The 20,203-nt window shown below is 46.9% G+C and overlaps 1 protein-coding gene across 4 annotated transcripts in view; it reads left to right on the plus strand.

Moving 5' to 3' along the window:
• The window catches only part of USP35 (ubiquitin specific peptidase 35), a 51,817-nt gene that overhangs the window by 3,694 nt on the left and 27,920 nt on the right, over nucleotides 1–20,203 (plus strand). For 2 of the 4 annotated variants that reach the window (XM_087868184.1, XM_045816260.2), the window contains 6 exons: nucleotides 2,615–3,296; nucleotides 4,325–4,457; nucleotides 5,992–6,121; nucleotides 6,518–6,619; nucleotides 8,153–8,311; nucleotides 12,659–12,852. In XM_087868184.1, the coding sequence (XP_087724310.1) occupies nucleotides 2,615–3,296; nucleotides 4,325–4,457; nucleotides 5,992–6,121; nucleotides 6,518–6,619; nucleotides 8,153–8,311; nucleotides 12,659–12,852 (1,400 nt within the window). Of the gene's footprint in view, nucleotides 1–670; nucleotides 2,309–2,614; nucleotides 3,297–4,324; nucleotides 4,458–5,991; nucleotides 6,122–6,517; nucleotides 6,620–8,152; nucleotides 8,312–12,658; nucleotides 12,853–20,203 lie in introns of those variants that run through there. The other 2 variants (XM_087868185.1, XM_087868186.1) reach the window with 2 other exon arrangements.

Raw genomic sequence — 20,203 nt, forward strand, 5'->3', positions numbered from 1 at the left:
ATATGAAATTGCCAATATCTGCTCCTTTGCTTTCATGTGGTTCAACCTGATATCACTTACCCCATTTTACAGAACAGAAAAGAGGCTCATGATGTGATTTGCTCAAGGTCACATAATGAGTTGCAAGACTAGAATAAAATTTGCCCAAGGTCACACTAGAATGTAAGACTCGCCATTCCTAGTCTGTTTTTCTTTCCACTTCCAGAACCTTCCTAGCCCCAGAACTCCATTTCTGCCTGCCCCCAGGTCCTCTTCCTGCACACATGATGTCAATATCCCATCGATTAGGGTTTCTTCTTGGCTGCCTGAATAACAGGATTTCTTGGCATCCTGGGTTGAAAGCATATTAAATCCACTAGCCTGGAGGGCAGGAGTAGGGGCTTGCAGGGCTACAAGGGAGGTTGGTCGCAAGCACTGCCTAGGAAAGAGAAGACCAGGGGTAATGGGAGACCAGTTTTTAAAGACCCATGTAAAGGCATTTTTTACCATTTTTACCAACATGTCTGCCTCCACCACCAGAGTGGAAGTTCCTAAGGGCAAGGGCTTTGCTTCTAAATCGAAGGGGACTGATTCATTGAGCACTTCCCTGTGCCCAGCACCACGCCGAGGACTTTATATTTGCTTTAACAACAGCCCTGCAGGGTGGAAACAGACTCAGCGTAAGTAACAGGGATGGTAAGCGGACTTCATTTCCAGATGAACCTCATTCAGAGTTGAAAGAGTTTAACACACTATTCGAGGAGGCTCGGAGTGGCCCTTGGCCACATGAATTTGTGTTAAGTTACCAGGTGGTTCTGAGGCAGCGAAGCCAGTGTTTGGGAACCACTGATCTGTACTCTGGCTTCACCCACAGTAATCTCAGAGTTGCCAGCCATTGAGAAATAAGTCCTAGTCCCTGCCTTGGGGAGCTTACAGCCTGGTGAGAGAGACAAACAAATGGGCCCATTGCTTTTAACACATGCAATAATGGAAGCTTGGTCTCAGCCAAGAGCTAGGACAGAGAACGGAGCATCTCCACAGGGCCTAGCACAGTGTCCGGATCCCACGGTATCTGTGGTTCTGAATAAAAGTTTCTGGCCCCTCATTTAGTAAATGTATGGCTTGTCTCCACACCAACTCCAGGTCTCAAGAATAGTTCTTGCTGAGCCAGTAAGTTTAAACACCTACTGTATGCTGGACTTTATATCAGGTCCTGCCTAGAGTAGGATTAAACAAAGAAGAAATGGCTCTGTCTTCTTGTAGCTGAAAGTTGGATATGAAGAGGACAAGTTTTACCTCTGTGAACCAGGATGAGAATCAGGAGTAAAAGTGGGTCAGCTTGGGAGAAAGGCTTCCAGGAAACTGCCCGAAGGGAGAGGAAAGGCAAAGGGAAGGCTACTATGCTCAGAGGAATAAGGTAGCAGTAACTCACACCATATTTTGCATTTGCGTCTTCAACAAATGCCTACTATGTGCCAGGCACTGGGCTAGGTGAGTGAATAAGACTGACATGGTTCCTGCCCTCAGGAACCTATATAGTATAGTGAAGGAGGCTGACTCCAACCAAGGAATCATAAGTCCTGCAATGGAGGACAAGGTGCTCTGAAATTAACAGACATGTTTGATCCAAACAGAGGTTAGGCAAGTCTTCCTTTAAGAAGTGAGTTTGAGCTGAAGTCTGCAGGGTGAGTCAAGCAAGGAGGGGAGGGAAGAACTTATGCAAAGGGCCCAGTGGCAGGGAGAACACAGTGCGTCAAGAGTGAGGGGCTGGTGTGGGCTCAGGCTGGGGAGGGGCAGGCAGGGCCTTGAGCGAGCAAGGCTGTGGAGCTAGGCCTGGAGGCAGGGCCAGGCCACAGACACAATATGCTCTGCTTCACTGGAAGGAATTATGTGATCCCAACTGTAATGGAGGAATAAGCCACAGGTGGCTGTAGGAACGGAGGGTGAGGGATGTTCTAATTGAAAACAGCTTGTTTGAGGTAAGCTTTGAAGGAAAACAGGAGTTTGTGAGCGTGTGGTGGTGGTGGTGGTGGAGGTCTGGGGAGATAGGATGTTTCAGGCAAAAGGCACAGCATACACAAAGAAGTGGAGCCATGGAAAGGTGTAGATCACTTGGGAAACAGCAAGAAGTTGATTTGGGGCAGAATAAAGGGTGCAGGGATCTCCCCGTCCACCCTTCCTTGGGACCCTAAGCCTGCCCTGCCTCGCTGGAGGTGTGATTTTGTGTGTGCTCCCTCTCATCTTCCCTGACAGGACAGGACAGGACTTGGCCAAGATTCTGGACAGCAGCTTCTATATCCAGCTCCTACCAGCCCCACGAGTGGATGAGGTCACCAAGGAGGGCTGGGGAGAGAAGGGCAAGAGTGGGGGAAGGGGTGGAAGGTTCAGATACTGCCTTCGTGAGATTGAAGGCGCTCATCAGCAATAACCACAACTCCCTGGGGGCTCATCCCATGCCAGGTATTGCGCTTTACTTCATTGCAATACCTCCCCGTGAGGTATCCTCTCCCCATTTCACAGGTGACGAAACTGAGGCCTGGAAAGGTGGTTGCTAGCCCCAGGTCTTAGTGCAGGGGACTATCTGGGGAACTGGATCTGTTGGGCCCAATGTGACCCTGTTCCCTGTCTCCTGCAGCGTGGCGCCATGGACAAGATCCTGGAGGCGGTGGTGACGTCCTCGTACCCCGCAAGTGTGAAGCAGGGGCTGGTGCGGCGCGTGCTGGAGGCGGCGCGGCAGCCGCTGGAGCGAGAGCAGTGCCTGGCGCTGCTGGCGCTGGGCACGCGCCTCTACGTGGGCGGAGCCGATGAACTGCCCCGCCGAGTGGGCTGCCAGCTGCTGCACGTGGCCGGTCGCCACCACCCGGACGTCTTCGCCGAGTTTTTCAGTGCGCGCCGCGTGCTTCGCCTGCTGCAGGGGGGCGCCGGCCCGCCGGGCGCCCGCGCGCTCGCCTGCGTGCAGCTCGGCCTGCAGCTGTTGCCCGAGGGACCCGCAGCCGATGAGGTGTTCGCGCTGCTGCGGCGGGAGGTGCTGCGCACGGTGTGCGAGCGCCCGGGGCCGGCCGTCTGCGCGCAGGTGGCGCGGCTGCTGGCGCGACACCCGCGCTGCGTCCCCGACGGCCCGCACCGGCTGCTCTTCTGCCAGCAGTTGGTGCGCTGCCTCGGCCGCTTCCGCTGCCCGGCCGAGGGCGAGGAGGGCGCCGTGGAGTTCCTGGAGCAGGCCCAGCAGGTGAGCGGGCTCCTGGCGCAGCTGTGGCGCGCCCAGCCCGCCGCCATCTTGCCTTGCCTGAAGGAGCTGTTCGCCGTCATCTCCTGCACAGGTGCGTGTGGACTGGGGCGGGAGCGCGTGCGCGCTAGGGGCCGGAGGTGCGCCGGGCAGGTCTGCATGTGCAGTGACTTGTGCTTGGCGTGCCCATGTCCGAGTATGGTGTGTGTGGGGGGGAGGGGGGCGGCTAATGCACAGGTGGGGGAATGCGATGTTCCTTAATTAGCAGGGCTCATCCTGAGCTCCTGCCGTGAGTCCCATACTGTGGTGGGTGCTGGGCACAAATGGAGGAGCGGACCCAGATCAAGCTGGCCAGGAGGAGGACCAGGGCTGAGTGAGACAACAGAAAGGGGTGGGGGGGATGTCATCATGTCCTTTGGGTCAGGTGGGTTCTGTAGAAGTGGTGACCTTTGATTCAGGTTTTGAGAGCTGGGCAGCAGCAGGGGCAAGGTGTTCAGGGCAGGCAGAGGTGAAGTTCTGGACACCGGATGGAGCCTGTACATCTCAACTCTGAAATGTAAACTCTTGGTCCTCCATTGACAGCTGTGGTCCTTGGACTACAGTATAAACGAGCAAAGTAAGGTCTGTGCTTTTCCCGATTATAGGGCTATTCAGTTGAAAGGAAGAGAGAGCACAGGTAGGAGAAGGAACCAAGACCCGGTGTATAAGCACTTATCCAGTTGGACAGCGCGTTTTGATAACTAAATGTTCTTTTTCACCTCTAGGCCTTTGTGTGTTCCCATCTGGAATGTCCTCCCTCCCCTCAAGTCACACAACCCTTCTATCTGTTCTTGCCAGCTCCAGTGTTACCCTTTCTTACAGCCTTTGCCTATATAGGCACAGCTGGGGGTGGGAGGTAGTGCTTTTGTCTGTGCTTAGTACAGAGCTGGGCCCCAAGCCATGGCAGTGAAGGTTTGCTGAGCAAATAAGCTAAGGTGGGATCGGAGGCTGTGATGTTGTAGGAGGTGGGGAGGTGGCCCCAGTGTGTCTAGTTCCTTGGCAGCATGAGGGCATGGGGGGATTGGGGGAGATAAGGAGCCTACCTGCCTTGCTGAGCTCATCCCAGTTCCCACACTGTTCCAGAGGAGGAGCCGCCGTCTAGTGCCCTGGCCAGCGTGGTCCAGCACCTACCGTTGGAGCTTATGGATGGCGTCGTCCGGAACCTCAGCAATGATGACAGTGTGACAGACTCTCAGATGCTGACTGCCATCAGCAGGTGGGCTGAGGGCCGGGTTGTGGTCAGGTCTCTCTCCCTCCTTCCACTGGGTGGGGTTGCTGGGCTAGCCTTAGTGTCAGAAGGCCCAGGACCTCATGCTTTTTTCATTCATCCACCCTTTCTTGAGCCGTGCTCTGTGCCTGGCCCAGGGCTGGATGTGGGAGATGCAAAGAACCTTTCCCTAGTGATGCTCTCAGGTTGGGTGCCAACTGTCTGATCCTGGACAAGTCAATGATTTCTCTGAGCCTCAGTTTCCCCCTCTGTAATAGCAAAGATGGTATAAGATAGTTGTCAGGCTTCCATGGGGTCATACTAGAAGTTGAGAGTATGTTACAAAGTGCTTTTTGAGTTTGGTAGGTATGATAAATGGAATTTGGGTGCTTTTTAGCTCACAGCTTTTGCACATTCTCTCATTTCATTTGAATGTCATCGCACCTGTGATCTAGCCACACCTGCCTATCCAGTGATCCCAGAATATGCTGCCTTCCCTCCTGCCTTTGGCTTTGTAGATTCCATTCACCTGGCATGCCTCCCCCGCCATGCTTTCCATACCTGTGTGCAGATCTCCCATCTCCATTAGGCCTTCTTGGATTTCTTGTCTTTAGTGCGTTTAGAGTGTGGGCTCTAGAGGTAGGCTGGTTGGGTGCAGATCCTGGCTCTACTGCTTCTTGCCTGTGTCACTTTGGGCAAGTTACTCCACTTCTGTAGGCCTCTGCTTCCTCATTTATAAGATGCAGTGTAATTGAACCCATCTTACAGGGTTGTTGCAAAGATTAGATAAAATGGGATAATACACGTATTAAGTGTTTAGAGCAATGATGGTAGCTATGGTCATCATAATTACTATTGCTTTGCTCTGTCATTGTTCTATCTCTTTATAGCATAGTCTTATGAGTCTAAAAATAATGATATAATGCCATTTTCCTGGGCATGTACTATGCAGCAGCTTCGTGCTCTGTGCGCAGAAGCATTATCTTGTGGGGGTCAGATGGGTTAATACATGTAAGGCAGATGGAATAATGCGTGGTGCAGAGCGAATACTGTGAGAGTTAACTTTTAATCCACAAAACAACAACCCTGAGGTAGGTATTGTCCCCATTTTACAGAGGAGGAAACCGAAGCTAGAGAGAGGGACTGGTCCTAGGTCACAGGCAAGGGTTTGCTGGAGCCAAAGCTTCCAGTGTGGCGGGGGTGTGGGGCAGTGCTCTCCTGCTGTTGGGCCCCATGGTCCAGGCAGAGACTGCCCAAAGCCCTGTTCTGCCACTGCAGCCTACTGTGTGGGGTGAGGTCTGGGGTGTTGAGAGGGTCAGGTTGCCCTCCTGCTGGGCTGGAAGCCTCAGAGTCTGCCAGATGCCTGTGCTGGCCTCATTTGCAGTTCTCAGAGGTGTCTTGTCCATCCCACAGACCCCAGGGCTGCTCTGTGAAGGTGTGGGTTAGCATGGGGTCTCAGGACATTATAGCTTGTCCCAGGGCTGCTCCCACCGAGGCATTTGGGCCTCCCTGGTCTTTGTGTCATTGTCACTCCCCTCTCCAGGATGATCGACTGGGTGTCGTGGCCCCTGGGGAAGAACATTGACAAGTGGATCATTGCACTGTTGAAGGGCCTGGCCGCTGTTAAGAAGTTCAGCATCTTGATTGAGGTTTCACTCGCCAAAATTGAGAAGGTTGGTGGGCCCCTGTCCTGGCCCTGGTTTATGGCTTTTCCCACTTAGCTCTTGCCAGGGACAGTGTGGGTCTGGGAGGCAGAGCACTGGGGCTCCCACCCAAGCTTGCTGTGACCCAGGACAATTCACTGGGCCTCAGACTTCCCCCATTCATTCCTCTGCTCATTCAAGAATATGTGTCACTTTTGGTTTGTCTATCCCTCCATCCCTCCTATCAGATATCTGTCTTGCTATCCATCTGTCCATCAACCTAGATCTGTAAGACTACCTGTGTCTTGGTCCTGCATGGGTCTGCTCCTTCAGCTCTGGTGTGTCTGACCACGTCTCATGTCTGTGGCTGCGCTTGGCCTCTGGGGCCCAGGCGTGGGAAACTCCTGACCAGGGACTCTCTTCCAGGTTTTCTCCAAGCTTCTATACCCCATTGTCCGGGGAGCTGCCTTGTCTGTCCTCAAGTACATGCTCCTGACCTTCCAGCACTCCCATGAGGCCTTCCACCTGGTAAGGGCCCTATGTGCTGCCCTGAAGAGGGGCGGTCTTCCATCCCCCACTTGTTTGGCTGGAGTCCGGACATGCTGTCTCTATTGGGGTTGGGGGTTTGAAGCCCAAGACCTTGAAGTCCTGGACGTTAGGACTGGAGGAGACTTGAAACTCCATTTTACAGACAGGAGACTAAGGCCAGAGGATGGGTATGGCTTCCCCATAGGCCCACAGTAGAGTGACAGCCCTAGAGTGGTGATGACTGATGTTGCTTAGGTGCCTGGTGTGTGCCAGGCATAGTACTAAAGACAGTACGTATATTAACTCTCAGTTCAGCCCTAAGAGAGGGAATTCTATAATTTTTTCCATTTTTCAGCTGAGGAAACTGCAGTTTAGGGAGGTTAAGTTCCTTGTCCCAGACACACAGCTGGTGAGCCATGCAGGGAAGAGTCTAAGTTGGTCTGACTTTTGACCCAGTATCCTTCTGATATACCCTGCTTCCAACCAGCACCCAGGAGGCCTCGCCTCCAGCTCAGGGCTCTTTCTGTTATCTTTGGGGCCATCCCTTTGTGGGGGGGGGAGGGGGCTTGGGAGAGAGGCTACTCTCTTGCCTTCTTTTCCTCAGGCCTGACCTGCAGATGGGGCCCTAGATTCTGATGGCTCCTGGTCAGGGCAGAAATTTCATGCTTTTCAATTTGCTGCAATGGGAAAAGCACAGAACAAGGGATTGGGGTACTGGGGGTTGAGTCCCATCTTCGCCATTTGCCAGATGTGGTGACCTTGGGCCGGGTGCTTACCTCTCAGGACTTGGAACAGGGTAAGCCCCTAGGATGGTGGGAGAGGGTTAGATGAGGTGATATTTGTCAAGAGCCTGCTGAATACTAAGGACTGGATAGATACTTGTTTCTTTCCATCTTTCTCCTGGGCTCCCTTATCCCAGTTCTTGTGGGCTGACTCTGTCCATCCTTGGGGCATTATGGTAGAACACCCCCATGGGTTTGAAAGTTAGCACTCTATAGGCCAGAGGAAAGAAATGGGTTTTGTGTCAGACATCGGCTTCTCCTATAACACATGGGGGAAGTTCTTGGTAAATTATATAATGTCTCCAACTTCAATTTCTTCATCTATAAAATGGTGATAATAATTGCCAAATAAAGTCATTGTGAAGGTGAAGTGTTTGACACTAAATGTTTGGTGAAAGAATGGTGGTGGGAAGAAGAGCAGCCCTGGTCGCTCAGGCCTCAGGCTGTTCTGGCAGGCCAGTTGGCTGTGGTTTAACAGCTGGGACTTGGGCCCAGGCCACCCCTCAACTGTGAGGAGGGAATTGTATATCCCATTTAACGGATGAAGAGACTGAGGTAGGATATCCAAGGTCATATGTCTTGTAAACAGAATCACTTGTCTATATAGTACAGAGCTCTGTGTAGGCAAGGGGACAGTGGCCAGGTGGTCAGACCTCTCTGCCTTGAGGAGCTCTGGGTGTTTTCGGCGTTGACCACCAACCCATCTCGGGTAGTAAATGGTACTGAGCCTAATTCTGCTCTGCTGTCTCAGCTCCTCCCTCACATCCCCCCCATGGTGGCCTCTCTGGTCAAGGAGGACTCCAATTCGGGGACCAGCTGCCTGGAGCAGCTGGCGGAGCTGGTCCACTGCATGGTCTTCCGGTTCCCAGGCTTCCCAGATCTGTATGAGCCTGTCATGGAGGCCATTAAGGTGAGTGACAGTCTTCCCCCTGCTTCCTTGCCCTGCTCCAAAAAGGGTGCTGATTGGGCCTTGCTCAGGCCGTAATACAGGTTAATGGCAGCCCCCCATCATTTGGTCTCTGCCTGTCTCCCGTCACCTCCCCTGGCCCATCCTGTGCTTCAGGCACACTGAGCCACCTGCCCTTTCCGCGGATGGGTCATTGCTCATGATTGCTCCGAGCCTTTGCATACGCCATTCTCTCTGACTATAAACCCTTCTCTTGTTCTGCCTGGATAGCTCCGATTCCCATAGAATCTTATCCATGAAGGCTCTGCTCAAGTGTTACCTCCCTCAGCCTTCCCTGACAACTCTCGATACCCCCTCCCCACCCCTGGCTGGGTCAGGACTTTTCTGGGGCTCCCATAGTTCCCACATCCCTTTGTCATGTGTTGTCACTGTCTGTCTGTGTCTGTCTACCCCCCTAGCTGGAGCACTCCAGAGCAGGGATTGTTTATAAGTGTTTACATGGCTTTACTGATGCCCTGCTTTGTGCCAGACCCAGGCTGGGAACTGGGGACACAGGCATGAGGCAGACCAAGTCCCCTCCACTGAGGAGCTTGTGACCTCGTGGGGTGACAGGCTTGCACAGAAGTAACTCTGATGTAAGTGGCTTAGGACATTCCTGTGAGGACCAGAGAAGGGAAGGGTCATCTCCAGTTAGAGGAGGAGGCTGCAAGGACGAAGGGGCTTCTGACCTGGGCTTGCTAGGTGCTAGGACAATAACATGTGTAGGTAGTGCCACATTTGATAATGTGTTCCATATATTTTGTTTTTTAATGCTCACAAGACACAAGGAGTAAGAAGCAGGTACTGTTGTTACCTGAATTTCATAGATGAGGGAAATGAGACTGGAGAGGCCTGGTGACTTGTGCAGTCATGCAGGTGGTTGGAGACACACACAGGCAGGGTGTGTGTTTGCTGAGCCCTTTCCTATTGCCTGATACAGAGGGCAGGTCTGAGCCGGGTGAAAGGTGTCTAGGTAGGCGGTGGTGCTTTATAGAACCTCTGATCTGACTTCCATTTCTGTAGCACAGCAGGTAGATAACCTGAAAAGCATCCCACTACAGAACATCTAGAAATGCTTATTAAAATATAACAAACGTCTTTTTAAGTACATAGCTGAGCTTGCAAGAAAGTAATGGGGAATCCCCAAGGGCCAGAAAGGAAGCAAGAACTGGAATCCAGAATGGTAAGTGAGAGATGATGCTCTTTTGCCCTGTGGTGGGGAGGGAGGGGGGAAGGGTGTAACGGTAGTCACTAAGCCACTTGAGCTTGTAGGGACAGGAGGCGATGCTTAGGGCCTGCTCCACTAGGCTGTTAGCACTAAGAGGCCCATGTAAGCCAGCACCCAAAGCCTTTACTGTTAGTTAAAAGAGTGATCTAGAAAAATGATGGTCTCAAATAGATGTCAAGGAAACCTTTATGGATTGGTCTGCACTCTGGATTAGGAAGAACAAAATTTTTCGTCATTGGCTTGCTCTCATGTGGGTTTAGGAGTTTACGTTCTCATTGTCTTTGGGGTTGTGGGACCCCTAAGCCCAAGCCCGCACATTAAAAGTAGTTACTAACTTGTAATACCCAAGAGTTGCCTTGCAGAAACAGAAATGAAAGTGCTTTCAAGTCACAAAGATAAAATTCTGCTAAAGATGAGTTTATAATCCAGAAATTACACAACACACAAGGGAACAATCCACCATGAGTGAGAGTCAGTTGACACTTTAAGTGAAACCTCCGGCATTTACTTGGATCTTCTCGGTTTTTCCAACGTAAGAGGAAAATGCATTTTCTTTTAAATAGAGCCAATCTGTAAGAGAAGCAGCTACCTTGCTAGATCACGAGCTGCCTGTCACTGGGGCTAGACGAGCAAAGGGGGCAGGGCTTTGACTTGTTGGAAGGGACTGTGACTCTTTCCTGCTAGCTTGTGAGCTTCTGGTGGGCAGGGACCATGTTATCATTTCTGTGCCCAGCAAATACCTGTGAGTGAATGAACATGACTGTCGTGTGAAGGGTGCGGTCATGGAGGCATGAATAAAGAGGAGGGAGCATGGCCCTGCGCTGGGCACTGATGGAAACCCGCACTGAGTGAGACTCAGGCTTTTCACGCGGGGGCTATGGCCCGATCCGGGGGACAGTGGATCTGTAAATACCGGTACCACTAATGCAGGCAAGCTAGACTTTCTAAGATAGATGTAGATCGCATGTGTACCCCACTTGAGAAGATCCTGGAAAGTCTTCTAGAGAGGGATTATAGAAGTGAGGCCTTGAGGGGACTGGCAGGATGAGGCCCCTCCCGATGCATCAGAGGGAGAGGTGTGGGAGTGTGCAGTTTGTTAGCAGAGTGGAAGGGACGTCGGAAGATCAGACTGGGGGGGCCTCATACCAGACTGACTCTGCTTCATCTAGCAGATGTGGGCTTCTCCAACCTTTCCTCCAAAGTACTTGAGCCTAGAAAGGGGCTTGCTTACCCAAGCAGGCTGACACAAGCTCAGTGTTTCTCTACAATCTCATTTTATCTCAGAGATTCAAGCACATATTTCATAATTATAGACATTTGTTTTAATGCAAATGTTTTTCTTCCTTGAATATTAGAGAATATGGCTCCAGGGAGATATGCTGCCTCTGTCCTGTGGCTTTGAATTCCTCTTGGTGTGAGCCGATGTGAGAGGCAAGGCAGCAAAGTATCCATAGGATTTTATTGTTTATGAAACTTTCACATGTTTTCTATGAGCACATCCTTCTTCAAGGCTCCTTTATAAATAAATTCTGAAAAGTTCTTTCAGGCAGTTTCTCTGGGAGCTGTGGTTCTTGCTAAGGGAGCTGTTGCATGTCACATGGGGAGCTTGAAACTTATTTCATGGTTCTGTTTTATTTTTGTACCAGTACCAAGCCACCTTCTTTGGGGAAAATGGCATTTTTTTTCTACTGTGGATAATTTTGCATCATGCGTGTGTGCATATGCGTGAGGTTCTGTCTTCCTGCCTTTTTGTCCCTATTTGTTCATGTTGCGTACGGGGTGGGGATTGGATAGGGGATAATAGGAAGAAAAAAAGGAGGGACTAAGAAGATAGTGAGGCCCCCCCCCACTTTTTTTTTAATTTAGAGATGGGGAGGGGCAGAAGGAGAGGGAGAGAGAGAGAATCTTAAGCGGGGCTCCATTTCATGACCCCTGAGATCAATACCTGAGCGAAATCAAGAGTCGGACACTTAACCATCTATGCCACCCTAGGGGCCCCAAGCCTGTATCTTTTTATCTTGCTTTTGGCAGCTCCTATATTTTTTTATCATCTGTGAGAGGTGACTGATCTGATAAATGTTTGTGGGAAATGAGTGTGCAGAAGTGCTTGACCTGGACCTTCTGCTGTGGCCAGATGCTGTGTGCTGGGGAGACCAGGGCCTTCAGTGCTAAGCTGGTCTGAAATTCTGGAAGCTTGGAAAATCTAGGGTCTGTGCTCAGGATCTGGAAATGATAGGGCTTAGAGGAATGTCATTTAAAGCTATTAAGTAACTCTGTATTATGTTTAGGTGTTTTTGTTTGTTTGTTTGTTTGTTTGTTTTTAATAGATTAGAACCCATGCTGGGGAATGTTCTTTTAGGTGCATCTGTTTTAATATAAAAAAGAAGAATGAGTAAGAAAGCGTGCTAATCCCTGGTCCCTTGACCAAGGACTCGTATCTCAGGACCCCGGGACGCTCCCACCCTCCTGTCTGTGGGATCGTGCTGGGGAGTGGATGGCAGACCTGGAAGGTGGAGGGCAGGCGGGAGCATCACTGTGCTCAAGAGCTGTGAAAGTACGGAGTGCCAGACTGATGTAAAGTAGGCGTGGCCTCACTTGACAAATGTGGAAATGGAGTCAGAGAGGCTCACTGAGTATTGCCAGGCAGTTAGGACAAGAGTCAGGACGAGGCCTGAGATCTTGACATTGTCAGATCTGGCCGGTGTGCCTGTGTTGTCATTGCTTAGAGTGTGTCATACTCTGGGCTCCTCTAAGAATATACAGATTCTTTGCTTATTGTCTGTATGTCCCTGGAAAATTTTTTTCTCTGAATCTTAGTTTTTTTATCTATGAAGTGGGCATTTTACACCTTCCTAAGGCACTTGTGACACAAAAGGTGATATAGAAGGCCCACGTGCCAAAATGAGAACCTAGAATAAGTTTGGAAGCAGAAGGCTGTTAACATCTATATCTGGAACATTTGTGGGACCCTGTGCTTGGGTGGGGGTGGGGTAGGCTGGAGTCCAAGAAGGCTTCCCAGAGGAAGTGATACATTTAGAGCTGACCATGGTCCCCACCATCCTGCTGGCTTGTTCCCTCCTCAGGACCTCCATGTTCCCAATGAAGACCGCATCAAGCAGCTGCTGGGGCAGGATGCCTGGACCTCGCAGAAGAGTGAGCTGGCTGGTTTCTACCCCCGGCTCATGGCCAAGTCAGACACGGGCAAGATCGGTTTAATCAATCTGGGCAACACGTGCTACGTGAACAGCATCCTTCAGGCCTTATTCATGGCTTCTGAGTAGGTGCTGCTTTTGAATTTACTGTCTTCCCCTCCTTCTCTCCTTTGGGCTCCCTGGTATATGGGGTGTGGATGAGGGGTTGGAGAGGGTAGTGCAGTGTTGGAAAGGGTGGGTCCTGCTTTGCACTGAATGGCGTAATTCCCTGAGGTTTGTGGGCACATGAAGGGACCGGTGAGAGGTCCCTGAGGGCTCCAGGCCATTGACAAGGCAGTAGGTCAAGACTGGATGGGAACTTGAGATGGGACTTCAGAGGTTGGTCTGTAGCGGGAGGGGGGTCTGCTCTGGGTTGGTCAGCATCACTGATTTTTTCCCTGGAGTCCAAGGGGATGGATTGTGTTTTCCATTCACTCTCATATTAGGCATTCTCTGCCCCCTTATTAAAACAAAATCTTAATTGGCAGTGGCTACCTATCTAACTTCAGGCTTGCTTAAAAGTCACTCAAGGTTTCAGTCACAGAAGTAGACATCTTTTTTCCCCCTGGTTTCGTGTGTGTGTGTGTGTGTGTGTGTGTGTGTGTGTGTGTGTGAAAATGCATATAACACAAAATTTACTATATTAACCATTTTCATTGTGGAGTTCAGTGGTATTAAATACGTTCACATTGTTGTGCAGACATTTCCACCTTGTAACTCTTTTCATCTTGTAAATCTGAGATTGTATACATCCTAAACAATAACTTCTCATATTCCCATTCTCCCTTCCCCCAGGCTCTGGCAACCCCGTTATACTGGCAACCCAAGTGTTGCTTTTATGTTTTGGCCATTGTGAATGCCGCTGTGATGAACACGGGTGTACAAATAGCTCTTTGAGATCCTGCTTTCAGTTCTTTTGGGTGTATATATCCAGAAGTGGAATTGCTGGGTTGTAGGGTAGTTCTGTTGTTAACTTTCTGAGGAACCTCCATCCTGTTTTGGAGTGGCTGCACCACTTTACATTCCCACCAGCGGTGCACGAGGGTTCCGTTTCTCCACATCCTTGCCAACATTTCTGGGTGTTTTTTCTTTTTAAGAGAGCAGGGGAGAGGCAGAAAAAGGGGGAGAGAATCTTAAGCAGGCTCCACGCCCAGTGCAGAGCCCGAGGCAAGACTCCAAGATCATGACCTGGGCCAAAATCAAGAATCCGTTGCTTAACCCAGGCGCCCCTCTGTCTTTGTGATATTAGCCGCCCAGCGAGTGTGAGGTGCTGTCCCATCGTAATTTTGATTTGCATTTTTCTAATGATTAGTGATGTTGAGCATCTTTTCATGCGTGCCTCGGCCATTTGCATATATTCTTTGGAGAAGTGTCTATTTAAAGTCCTTTGCCCATTTTGAACCAGGTTGTTTGTATTTTTATTGAGTTTTAGGTAGGGGTTCTCTATATATTCTGGCTATTAATCTTAGATACCTGATTTGCGAATATTTCTTCCATACTGTGGGTTGCCTTTTTGTTCTGGATAGTCTTTTTTTATTTTTGTTGTTAAAAGAGGTTGCATTTATTTATTTTTTATTGCGCTCTATTTGACGTTCTATTAATGTCGGGCATACAGCATATCTGATATATGTATATATCATGAAATGATCACAGTAGGTCTTGTTAACATCCATCACCACACACAGTTGATATTTTTCTTTCTCGTGGAGAGGACTTTTAAGATTTACTCTCTTAGCAGCTTTCAGATACACAATACGGTGTTAACTGCAGTCATGTGCTAGACATCACATCCCAGGACTTGTTATATAACTGGAAGTGTGTACCCTTTGACCACCTTCACCTCTTTCACCCACACCCCCACCTCTGGCAACCACCTGTCCATTCTCTGTATCTATCGTTGTTTTGTTCTGTTTTGTTAGATTCCACATGTAAGTGAGATCACACAGTATTTGTGTTTTTCTGTCTGACTTCATTTTGCATAATGCCCTCTCGGTTCATCCAGTTGTGACACATTGCAGGATTTCCTTCGTTCTCATGGCTGAGTAATATTGCATTATGTATATAGGGAATATATGTATTTTCTTTAACCATTCATTCGTCAGTGGACACTTAGGTTGTTTCCATATCTTGGCTATTGTAAAAAATGCTGCAGTGAACATGGGGGTGCAGATATCTTTTCAAGTTTGTGTTTTCATTTTCTTTGGATAAGTACTCTGAAGTGGAAATGCTGGATCATAAGGTAGTTCTCTATTTTTAATTTTTTGAAGAACCTCTCGTTTACATTCCCATCAACAGTGTGTAAAGATTCCTTTTGTTCCACGTCCTTGCCAACACTGTCACTCCTTGTCTTTGAGACAGCCGCTCTAACAGGTGCGAGGTATACTGTGGATCTGACTTCCCTAGTGATGGTGATGCCGAGCACCTTTTCATGGACCTGTTGGCCCACCTTCTTTGAAAAGTGGTCTGTTGAGATCCTCTGCCTGTTTTTCAGTGGGATTGCTTTTTTCCTGTTAAGTTGTATGAGTTCTTTATATATGTTGGATCTTATTAACCCCATCCCAAAGGTGATTTGCAAATATCTTCCCTCATCTTGTAGGTTGCCTTTTCATTTTGTCGGTGGTTTCCTTTGATGTGCAGGAGCTTTTTCACTTGTTTTTCTTTTGCCGTCTTTATTTTTAATGTCAGATCAAAAAAAATCATTGCCAAGTTGATGTCAAGGAGCTTACCGGCTATGTTTTCTTATGGGAATTGTATGGTTTCAGGTCTTACGTGCAAGTCTTTAATCCTTTTGAGTTGATTTTTGTGTGTGGTGTAAGAAAGTGGTGTGGTTTCATTCTTTTGCATGTGGCTGTCCAGTTTTCCCAACTTCATTTATTGAAGAGACTGTCCTTTCCCCACTGTATATTCTGGGTTCCTTTTTTGTATATTAATTGACCGTATAAGCATGGGTTTATTTTGGGGCACTCTCCTGTGTTGTATCGATCTATTTATTTTTTTATGCCAGTACCATGTTGTTTTTGACTACAGTAGGTTTGTAATGTAGTTTGAAATCCAGAATCATGATGCCTCCAGCTTTGTTTTTCTTTTTTAAAATTGCTTTGGCTATTTGAGATCTTTGTAGCTCCATACACATTTTAGGGTAGTTTGTTTTATTTCAGCAAAAAATGCCGTTGTCAATTAGATAAGGATTGCATTGAATTTTAGATTGTTTTGGGTAGTATGGACGTTTTAACAGTATTCTTCCTATCCATGAACACAGAATACCTTTCCATTTATTTGCATCTTCTTTAATTTCTTTCATCGATGATCCTCATTCTGACACGTCAGAAGACCAAGGTAGTGGCCTAACACTATGTCATAATGCCTACATCATTCAGTTTGCTTCGTCTCATCACCTAGGCATTTTATCATCTCACATCATTACAGGAAGAAGGGTGAATACAGTATAATAAGATATTTTGAGAGACAGACCATGTTCACGTTACCTTTATTATAGGATGTTGTTATATTTTTTTATTAGTTAATTATTGCTAATGTCTTACAGTGCCTTATTTATAAAATAAACTTTATCATAAGTATGTATAGGAAAGAACAGTATATATATAGGATTTGGCACTATTTATAGTTTCATGCATCCGTTGGGACTCTTGGAACATATCTCCTGCAGGTAAGTGGGGACTACTGTACAGGTCTTTTGCCTTCTTGGTTAAATTTGATGCAATCGTAAATGGGGTTTTTAAATTTATCTTTCTTGTGGTTCGTTTTACTGTATTGAAATGCAGCAGACTTTTGTATCCTACAACATTATTGAATTCATTTATTCTAAGGATTTTTTGGTGGAAGCTAGGGTTTTTTTTTATATGTAATATCGTGTCATCTACACATAGAGCCAGTTTTATTTCTTCCCTTCCAATTATGATGCCTTTCCTTTTTCTTGCCTCATGACTAGCTAGGACTTCCAATACTGTGTTGAATAAAAGTGATGAGAGTGGACATCCTTATCTTGTTCCTGTCTTAACGGAAAAGCTTTCATGTTTTCACCACTGAGTATATTGTTAGCTGTGGGCTTGTCATAGATGGCCTTTATCATGTTGAGGTACGTTTCTTCTATACCTACTATTTTTGAGAGTTTTTATTAAACATAAGTGGATATTAAGTTTCCTGCATCTACTGAGACAGTCATACGATTTTTATCCTTCGTTTTGTTGTGCAGTGTACCACATTGATTGCTTTGTTGATCCATCTTTGCATCCCTCCAATAAATCCCACTTGGTCATGTTGTATGAACCGTTTTGTGTATTGTTGAATTTGGTTTGCTAATACTTTGAGTATTTTTGTATCTGTGTTCAGCAGGGATATTGGCCTGAAATTTTCTTGTCATTGTCTGATTTTGGTATTAGGGTAATGCTGGCCTTCTAAAATGAGTTTGGAAGTATTCCTTCTGTTTTTTTGGGAGAGTTTGAGAAGGCTTGGTATTAATTCTTCTTTGAGTGTTGGGAGAAATTCACCATTGAAGCCATCTGGTCCTGGTCTTTTGTTTGTTGGGAGTTTTTAATTACTCAATCCATTTCCTTACTAGTAATCAGTCTGTTCAGATTTTCTACTTCTTTCTGATGCACTCTTGACAGTTTGTATGTTTCTAAGAATTTCTGTATTTCTTCCAGGTTGTCCAATTTGTTGGTGTATAATTATTCATAGTAGTATCTTATCCTTTATATGTGTGTGGTATTAGTTGTAATGTCTCTTTCACTTCTGATTTTATTTTTGTCCTTTCTCATTTTTTCTTAGTGAGTGTAGCTAAGGGTTTGTCTATTTTGTTTATCTTTTCAAAAAAAACAGCTTAGTTTTATTGCTATTGTATTTTTAGTCTCCATTTTTGTTCTGATCTTTATTTCCTTTATTCTATTTTTTGGGCTTAGTTCTTTTCTAGCTCCTTGAGATGTAAAGTTCGTTTATTTGAGATCTTTCTTTTATCATAATGTAAGCATGTATCACTATGATTTTCCCTTTTAGAATTGCTTTTCCTGCATCGCATAACATTTAGTATGCTGTATTTATATTTTCATTTGTTTCAGGGTATTTTTTGATTTCTCTTTTGATTTCTTCTTTGACCCATTGTTTGTTCAGTAGTATGTTGTTTAGTCACCACTTGTTTGTGAATTTTCTGGTTTTTTTCTTGTAAGTCATTGCTACTTTCATACCATTGTGGTCAGAAAAGATACTCAGTATGATTTCAGTCTTCTTAAGTTTATTAAGACTTGTGGCCTAATATATGATCTGTTCTGAAGAAGGTACCATGTGAACTTGAGTAAAATGTATATTCTGTTGCTTTTTGCTAGAATGTTCTGTAAATGACTGTTATATTAATCTGTTCTAACATGTTACTGGCTAGAGTATTCTTGGTCAGAAGTTTTCTTTCCATACCAGTCCCTTCTGGTCTGCAAAATTTTTGCAGAAGATATGCTGATATACTTATGAGGGTTCCCTTGTATGTAACAACTTGTTTTCTTCTAGCCACTTTTAAGGTTCTTTTTGTCTTGAACTTTCAACAACTTAATTATAGAGTGTTAATGTGGGTCTCTCTGGATTCATCTTATTTGGAACATTCTTGGCTCCCAGATCTGGATGTCTTCCTTCAGAAGGGAGGATCTTCAGAAACAGAAGGATCTGTTTCCTTCCCCAGATTAAAGAAGTTTTCAGCTATTATTTCATCAAATAAGCTTTTTATTTTTTAAAGGAGACTTTTTTCTTTTTCTTTTTTTTTTCTAAAGATTTTATTTATTTGTCAGAGACAGAGAGTGCGAGAGAGCACAAGCAGGGAGAGTGGCAGGCAGAGGGAGAGGAAGAAGCAGACTCCCCGCTGAACAGGGAGCCTGATGTGGGGCTCGATCCCAGGACCCTGGGATTAAGACCTGAGCTAAAGGCAGATGCTTAACCAAACTGAGCCACCAGGTGCTCCTCATCAAATAAGTTTTGTGCCTCTTTCTCTTTCCTCTCCTTCTGGGTCACTTTGTATTGTGAATATTGGTCTGCTTAATTTTGTCCCATAAGTCCTTTAGGCTGTCTTCATTCTTTTTTTTTTTTTTTTTTTTTTAAACTTCTCTGATTAGGTGAATTCCACTGCCCTGTCTTCGAGTTTGCTAGTCATTTCTTCTGCTTGATCTAATCTGATGTTGAATCCTTCTGTTCTGTTTTTTGGTACACTTATTGTGTTCTTCAGTTTTGTGGTTTCTGCTTGGTACTTTCTTATATTTTCTTTTTCTTTGTTCAATTTGTCACTCTGTTCATGCAGTGTTCTCCTTGCCTTGGCGAGCATTTTTATGCTTATTGTTTTGAACTCTCTGTCTGGTAAATCACTTGTCTCCATTTTGTTAACATCTTTTTCTGAGGTTTTATCTTATTCTTTCATTTGGAATATAGTTCTCTGTTTCTTCTTCATCCTTGACTGTCTGTGTTGGTTTCCGTGCATTAAATAAAACAACTACCTCTCCCAGTTTTGAAGGGGTGGTGTTGTGTAGATTGAACCTTTTTGTTCATCCTTGCTCTTGCTTTTGCCGGTCTCTCAAACCATTGTGATTGTCCGAGCAGCCTACTTTGTTCTTACTAGCTCCCAGTAGTTCAGACTATGCCCAAGACCTGTCAGCGTCCTAAAGGGGAGGATCTCAGGCATCAGCTAGATGCAGGGCTTACTGGAAGCCAGAATCTCAGGCAGCAGCTTTTAAAGTGTACAAATATACCTCTTTCAAGGGAATACTGGGAGATGGGCATTTGCATCTTTGAAGATAACCTCGTAGTTAGTCCTCTTTCTTGGAATGACTGTGCATTTCTGTCTGCTGCCTCTCTGCTGTTCCCTGGTACAGTAGGCCAACTGTTTTCTCTTTGTTACAGTGCTGTATGAATTGCAAGTGCAGGTTTCATTTGCCACCAGAGCCAGACATTCAGGGATGTTCCCTGGGTGGCAACTGCAAGAACCAGGGCTGCAGATGTGTGCATAAGCTCCTTCCTGGGAGACTCTGGCAGCCTGGATTGAGACAGAGGGAGAGTGCAAAGATAACATCTGTTAGTCTCTGCAGTCTTTGGAAAGTATTTCAGTTGGCCCTAGATGTGTGTTAAATTAGAAGCACGCACCTCAGGCTGAACTTCTAAGATAGACAAATGGACCTTTTTCACAGAAAGGCTGGGTGTGATTCACTCAGCTGCCTCTGTGCTGGCTCCTGGGGGGTTAGTCATGAGTGGGTCCGTGCAAGCCGTTTAGGTACTGTTTCTCAGTTTGCTATAGCATTGCTGGTCTTGTGGGCATTAGCCCCGTTGACTTTCAAAGGTAGATACTTCGGGGGCCCATCCCTTAGGTGCAGGTCTTAAAAGTAAGGGTGCCAGGTGTGGGATTCGTTCCCTTCCCTCCCCAGGGAGAAGCTAGTAGTTGTGATTTTCCTCCCG

The sequence above is a fragment of the Ursus americanus genome, chromosome 16 (genome assembly GCF_024610735.1).
Source record: "Ursus americanus isolate L20-20 chromosome 16, mUrsAme1.1.p, whole genome shotgun sequence".
In the NCBI taxonomy this organism is placed as follows: domain Eukaryota; kingdom Metazoa; phylum Chordata; class Mammalia; order Carnivora; family Ursidae; genus Ursus; species Ursus americanus.